General features: G+C 36.4%; 1 protein-coding gene across 1 annotated transcript in view; it reads right to left on the bottom strand.

The window, feature by feature from the left end:
* LOC110036213 (calcium uniporter protein 6, mitochondrial-like) overlaps nucleotides 1-7,558 on the bottom strand; it is a 27,632-nt gene extending 20,074 nt beyond the window's left edge. The window contains exon 1 of the mRNA XM_020740608.1: nucleotides 7,048-7,558. Coding sequence (XP_020596267.1) covers nucleotides 7,048-7,443 — 396 coding nt within the window. The 5' untranslated portion in view covers nucleotides 7,444-7,558. The remainder of the gene's footprint in view (nucleotides 1-7,047) is intronic.
* Nucleotides 7,559-7,814: the final 256 nt, after the last annotated feature.

Here is a 7,814-nt window from a genome sequence, read left to right as displayed (position 1 = left end):
CGAGATAGTGAAAGAGCCAGACACGCGAACGGGAGAAAGAAAGGAGACAGAGCTCGGGTGCATGCGTTAGAGGAGTTAGGGCTTAAAGAGGAAAGGGGGAAATTGGTTTAAGGATTAATTAATATATATATAAATATAAATATATATATATATATTGATATATATTAATTAAAACACAATTTACTCGCGCGCGGCGACGCGACAAAATGGGTCTCCTCCCCGGGCAAAATCGACGTTCTGGACGCGTTAGCGCAGTCCGTTTCGTCATCCGGGGTCGCTCGGACGACGTTGTCGACGATCGGGTAAAAAATGCGCCGAAATTTGAATTTCACAAAATTTTGACCCGCGATCGATCGTCCCAAAAAGTTTAATTGAGCATTCAACAAGTAACAATACAGGCCATGCGAATTGCGACGATCGGACGTATCGACCCTCCGAATTGCGAAGCTTGTGCGCGCGGGAGTGCGAATTGTGCAAAAGGCCACCCTAAGGCTCAGGAAGGTCCTATAGGGAATCCCTTTTGGGTTTCCTCGTGTTGGTTTCGTCCTTCTAAGTGCTAGAAGTTGATTCGATACCGCACACGCGAAACTCCAAAAGAGGACGGAAATAGGTCGAACTAAAACGAGGCGGGTCCCACTTCTAAGGTTCTAAGATAGTCGAAGGGAGATTCCTAAGGCTAGATCCTAAACCCTAAACGGAAGACTAGACCTCACGAAAAAAATTGAGGTCAACAGTTTGGAGCGCCAACATTCCAAGATTACAGTCTGGAGTGGTGTAACGGGATCGGGTTTAAGCACTTAGGAGTCAATTTGACCGTCGCCTTTCCTACTCTGGGTGCTTAGGCACCTAGTAGAGGCGTTGAGTTTCTTTCGTTTCTGCTCTTCACATGTCATCTGGTTGTAGTGCTACTATGTTTGGGGCAATCACATGGTTTCTGTTTTCTCGATTTCTCTAGTCGGAAAAGCATTCTTCTAGCGCCTCAGTGCTTGGACTGGGTACTGGGGCGCCTGGAAGTGGCTTCGAAAATATTTTCTCCAAATGCTCCTCCTGGTTAACCTGCAACATGTAGCTTGCAAAAATATGCAAAAATACCCTAAAAAAGCATAAAAATGATACAAATAAGAAAGAAAACAAAGAAAATAACACCACACATTTCTTACACAACAATCACCCAAAGGGTTTCTTAGTTGTGATCTTCGTCATTGCTTGGACATTTGTTGGTTTCCGCGATAACTTTCAGATGCTTTGGCTCTGATACGACTCTAGCGTAGAAGCTTCGTAGGAGAAGCAAAAGAAAGAAAAGGATGTCTACTCAATCCAAATCTAGAAATTCTATAAATTATAATATGTTTTTTCTCTACCCAAGAAACTCCTATATCTATCCCCTCTAATGAGCATATACTAAAAATAGTACATCTAATCAAAACAAATATATATATATATTACCTATATGAAAAGATGGAAATCTGTAACTAAGATATGGAAAAAAGGCAATTGCTATTTTTTGTTTGCTCCTGGTATTTTGATATCCCTTGACTTAATGTGTCATGTATTAGGATGAGATTATGAAACTTGACAATAAAAGATGTATAATAATGTTTTCACTATAATAATCATAATTGGGCTACGAAAACTACAATTAATGGCAATAACAATATTTGAATTTCAAAAACTATAATTAGTGGTTACAACCGTGATAGTTGGCTACAAAAGTCAAAGTTGATAGTTACAAGAGCAATAATTGGTTGCAAAAGCCGTAGTTGTTAGCTACAACAACTTTAGTTGGCTACAACAACCATAATAAGCTACAAAAATCATAGTTGGGCTACAACAACTATAGTTTGCTGCAAAAATTGTTGGTTGTGGTCAACAACAATTGGTGATCAATGGAGAACTCTAATGATTAACGACAACTGTCGGGACTTTAAAAGTCATGCTTTAGTGATCAGCTCACTATCTTTCTCTCATCTTCCTTAGAATGTGGGGCCTATTTACAATATTTTGGAGAGGCATTTTGGTAAATATAGCCAAAATAACAAAAAAATTTATTGGACGGTCCACATTGATCATATATAATTTTTTTAATATTAGTGTTTAACGACCTCAAAATTAGATGACATTGGGCTCATTGAATTGTTCTCATCGAGACACTCGATTTTATTGTAAGTATGTCAAATTTGGAATTCGGTTGGTCCTCCAAATAATATTCCAAATTTTCAATTGCACTTGAAATATTCGATCTGGCCTTGAGTGAATTCAAATTGAATCACTTTCAATATAATTGGACTTAAATTGTCGAGATACTCAGTATATCCATTACTTTGTTAATAAATTTAAATATAAAAAAATATTACTCAAAATGCATCGAGATTTGTGTTTGATCATATAAATTTCTTGGTGACATATAAAGCAGGTTGTTAAGGATTCTTTCAAGACACTGGATAGTTTGAAATTAAATTCAATGAAGTTCTTCACACTAGCAAAATTAACAACAGATGTCTCATTGTTCCAATAACAACAGTGGTATCATAAGTATTTATTAGTGTGAGAGGGTGTCAATTGGATGATTACATAAGTGGTCCGGACTTAAAAACAATTAATGCACATGTGGGTACTTCGACTTGCACAAATGTTGAGTTGTACACTATAAAAAATTCAATGTTCTGGATCTACTTTACTTTTTATTCTTCATTACTTGGATAATAATTAAATTTGATAGTCATAAAGCACATGCCCAATGAAGGATGATTTGAAATCACACTTGCTAGAATAATGAGGCATCCTTGGTCATTTTTGCTCATTTATGGAACATTATAGAAATTAAGTTCCACCAATCTAATATCTCTAGAGAATCCTATGCTCTAGTGGCAATTTAATGGTATTCTCCTATTATGCACTAACACCTCACTATAAATAGACCTGCAGTGTCCGATACACATCGGGCACGGACATGCGTGTGACATGCATTTGACAAGTGTTGGGCACGCCTTTCGAATGTTCAATTTATAAAAAAATAAAATAAACTTTAGTCGCACATGTCCTTAAATTAAAATTTAAATTTATTAAAAATTATAGAAATATATAATAAAATTTTATATTTTGATTATTTATGTTATACCAGATAACTTACGTTTATTTTTTATATACAAAAATCTAGAAAATTATTGATTATTGTATTTATATAATTTTATTTTTAATTTTGATTGCTGAATATTTTTTATTGTGCTTAATATTTCTCAGAATTTTTTATTTTTCCTTTATCTATTATCTTGATTTATGAATAATATAATAACTATATATAGTTTGCATTAAAAAACTGTTAGTTGATTGAGTAATAAAACCAGTGAAAAGAATAATAATTGCAAAGATCGAATAGATTGTACCACACAAATTGGAAATCAAGTTCAACTAAGGGATAAATTAAATTGCTCCAAAAACAAATTGAAAAAACTGTATTTTTTCAATGAAAATAAAGCACTATTGCTATTGTCATTAATGAGTTGCACCCTGCTTAATATTTCTCAGAATTCACCTTTATATTTCACATATAATAAAAAAGGTTATTCATTTCCAAACATTTCATTTCTTCTGTAAGTGATCTAAAATTGCCATACAAAGCGTGGGCCCTCCTAACCGTTCCTCTAAGGGGGCAAAAGGCTTTAAACTAGACAAATGAAATTATTTACAGAAATAATATAAAACTGATTTACTTCTGCACAATATTATCATCCAAATATAAGACCTATGATATATAAGGTGACGCAGTACAACACATGTTCATAGGCCTATGACCAGATCTCAAACAAAGGCACAATATTGTGAAAGAGTAAATTTCACAATAAGGTAATAAGTTGGGATTATGTGTGAATCACCACCAGTTCAATGCTGAATATAGAAGCCTTAGGCCAATTTTCTTTTGTCATCAAAGAAGGGCAGACAAATAGGCAAAATTAAAAAGAATGAAAAAACATCCACTGTTAAGAACAATAATGTTTTTTCATTACATTTTATCTACCCCCTTTCACAAAGATCATTCACTCCTATGTTACAAGATCCTTCTCTACAAGCATAGAAGCTGCATCTTCAAAGCTGAAGTGTTCTATAGTTACAATGCGTCATGAAAATGGAAGTGGAGGCTCATGGAAAGATAGAGCCAGAGTTTGTCATTGTGGACAATTATGGAGACCTCTATCTTAAAACATCTTGGTGATGCTTGCCTAATTCAAGGGACTCATACAATTATAGTTGGTCGGCCTGTCGCATCAAGCTAAATGAAGAAGGTTGATGATCGTAGGTGGATGAGCCTACTTGAGAGAAAAAAGGCATCACATTTTCCATTTTAACATGATAAGGCTTATATGTCATCCTTGGAGTGAAAAAAACACCTTGCAAGCATTTGACATTTTTTTGTCATTCCTTTGATCTTCTTGAAAAAGTTAAGATATAGCCGAAAGTAGTGGTACATAATGTGATCTAACTTTAAGAATGAAAAGGGGGACCCTTGTGATGACAACAATAGATGACATGGTAGAGAAAGTGGAGGAAACGGCCTCATCAAGGAAGCGGGATGTGGCAAGGTTGCCGATTATGGAGAGGTAGCAACAAAAATTGCTCAAGATGAAGTCGAATGGAAGTGGTTCAACAGTCTTTGCCGACATCCATGGTTTACTACAATGTTGTTTTTTTCCTTTGTTTTTTAGTAAACAAATGACCACTCACCTCCTGTTAAGATCATTCACTACTTACCCAACGATTGTAGCAATTTGGCCTACATGTCTCATAGTTATTGTGCATCATGAAATTGGTAATGGAGTTCATAAAGGAATGAATAGAGGCAAGGCCTAACTATGGTGGGTGGTTATGGAGACTATCAATCATGAATTAGCTAAAAAGTCTCAAGGGTCTCAACCATGGCTGAGCAGCCTGCATTAGAAGAAAATTATGGTTGGTTGACTTGTTCTATTTGACCCGATGTTGACCGAGAATAATGATAGGTGGGTGATCTTGATAGAGTCAATATACAACATACCATATGAATCAAGCTAGAGGATTATCATTTATTATCGTCAAACAAAGTTTTCAAAACATGAGACAAGGAAAGTTTAGTCAAAAAAAGAAAAAGAAAAAAAAAATCCAATCTTGAATGTGTTTAAAATTTAGATCACTCAATTGATCACACTTGCTTAGTCGGTCTTCCTTCCCTCCAAATCAAGTTAATGTGTTTTAGGAAAGCTTCAAGTCCTATGAAAGTCTTGGTTGACACTCCAAAGCAAGAAAGAAAGAATTGAGTGAAAATTAAATGCACGTGGAATATATCGCATTCCATATATAACTAAGTTGATTGATGGTTCTAGTCATTTTGTTTCCTTTATTGCTTGGACATTTTTATTAGTTTATCAGACTTATTGTGAGTGTCTCCAAACTATTTCCAAAACAAAATTTGGACGGTCATGGATTAAATGAACTCTAAAAATAGCATTCCTATGTAACCTTATTTTCAGTATTGAAGAATTAAGGAATTTTGTTAGCGCAAACTTGTGTGAAAATACTTGGAGGTTGTTGCTAAACTTGGGAAAGCTTCACAGCCAATCGAACAATTACTCTTTGGTAACTTCAAGGCTTGCATTTATTTTGTATCAAGTCCCTCAATCTTTCCCTCTCAGCACTTAACCAATCCATCAAAGCCAGCCCACAAACTTTTACAAAAACCTAGCATATCTCCTTACATCACGCTTAGAGTCCACCAACATCCCACAACTTCTCTCTCACACCTAGCCCAAATCCACTCCAAAGACCATATAAAAAGACCTTCTTATGTTCAACCTCCAAGATCTTCTTTATCCACACCAACCATTCCATCACTCAACCCCATCTTCTGAAAGCCTTCTAAACCTCACAACTAAACAAGCCCTTTTCCAAAGCCTCACCATTTTCATCACCTACTCTCCAAGATCCCCTTAAGTAAGCTAGTGCCTTCACAATAAAAATCCATTTGGCATACCCATTACAAAGTTTTTGCCTTACATATAATCTACAAGACATAAAGTTTATTGCTAAAATATGAGTTAGCTTACCTGAGCATGAAAATGTTAACTCAAACATAATGGTTTATCATATAGAATCCTTTTTTACTGCGATATAACGTGAGTGTAAGTTGTTTTCCTAAGATATAAGATTCTTGATCCAAATATGGGGAATCCTTGAAGACCATTAGTTTAAGACATCTTTTTACACATTAACTCTAAATTGAATTTGACCGAATCCATGATAGCTGATGAAGATCCATTTAATATATAGAATTTTTGGATAGTATAGCATCATTATTCCCATCACTAAAGGTACTCTCATATTCCTGGCCTTATCCAACTTCAATGAAGGCTACTTAGGTGTTAGATATATAAATATATAAGAAATGTGTGGTATGCATGTAAATCCACCTGAAAATTTAGTACCAATCAGAACTCAAAAACGCACACTGTTTACTTTAAAAAGGCAGGTTCCAACTAAAAGAAGCAATGACGAGCTCCACCTTTCCTCAGTTTTCAACGCTTCATAGGAAAATAAGCAAAATATGCTAGACAAAGAGGCATTGCACCATTATGCTTATTCTATTCAAAAGGCAGTGCTCACCCGCAACTATGGTTGTCACGTAGGTCCGGATATGGCCCACGCGAGTGCAGAAGAGCTTTTTCCACTCAAAGAAGCAAAAAAGTCTCAACTTACTCTTTAAGATATATTTTCCAGAGCACTGAATATGGATTAGCTCAAAAAGAAAGAAGCCCTAGCACATCCTCCTCAAGCTCCAACTGCTCCCACAAGAACAAACAGATTAAATCCCCTAATTTCTATGTCAATCATTAAACTGCATACATCATAAAAAATTAACAATATATGGATTTCAAAAACACCTTCGAAGTTTAATTTACCCAACAGTTACGCACAATTAAACTCATAACAACCTTTTACTTCCAACGAAGGCAAAACATAAGAAACGGAATCTAATCTAAATCAGGGACCCGAAAATAAAACAGGTTCATCGGCAATCACCTTATCAGGATGAAGGTAAACCTGATCTCTGAACAGCAGCACGACCCCAGCCTCATCTAAGACCCTAGCGAACGCTTCTGCCTCCTCTTTGCTCCTCGCGACACCCACTTCCTCGCATGCCTCGAGCAGCTTCGAGTAACCAATAACCTCCGCCCCCTCCATCCCAAGCCTTCTCTTCAGAGCCTCCACGTTGACAAGCCGCATCAATCTCTTCGCGTCAGCTTGGGTTATAGATTCCGTCGGCTCCTCGCCGGAGTGCGAGGAGACAGACGAGCACAGGTTGGCCCGCGATTGGGCCAAGAGGGGATTGAACTGGTGGTCGGCACGCAGGAACCGGGCTGGAGCGCCTGTGAGCCTTCGCTGGAGAAGCCTAGACACCGATGTCGATCTCCACATAGTTGATTGCTAGTGTTACGGGAGGCGTGGGAGAGAGGGCGCAACATTTGCAGGTCCGACCGGGCCAAATTTGAAAAAATTTGTTCGCCAACTACCTCAAGAAAAATAAAAAAATCAGCACGTTGACTGAATGAACAAAGCAAGAATAAAAAATTGTAATAACATGTAGACTTCTCCCTCCCTATATTTACGCAGGTTACCAAAACTTAATTTTACCATCGTACTTTATCGATTAAAATTTCATAATTTATGTTACTTGAAAATATTGTACTATAAAATCTTAATTTCTTTTTATAAAATCAACTGAAAACTATTTTTGGGTAGAAAATGTTATTATTTATGTGTTTAGTGATATGTCAACAAAACAATTC

Source organism: Phalaenopsis equestris, unplaced genomic scaffold (genome assembly GCF_001263595.1).
Source record: "Phalaenopsis equestris unplaced genomic scaffold, ASM126359v1 Scaffold203795, whole genome shotgun sequence".
Lineage (NCBI taxonomy): Eukaryota > Viridiplantae > Streptophyta > Magnoliopsida > Asparagales > Orchidaceae > Phalaenopsis > Phalaenopsis equestris.
This window is presented reverse-complemented; position numbering and strand designations above follow the sequence as displayed.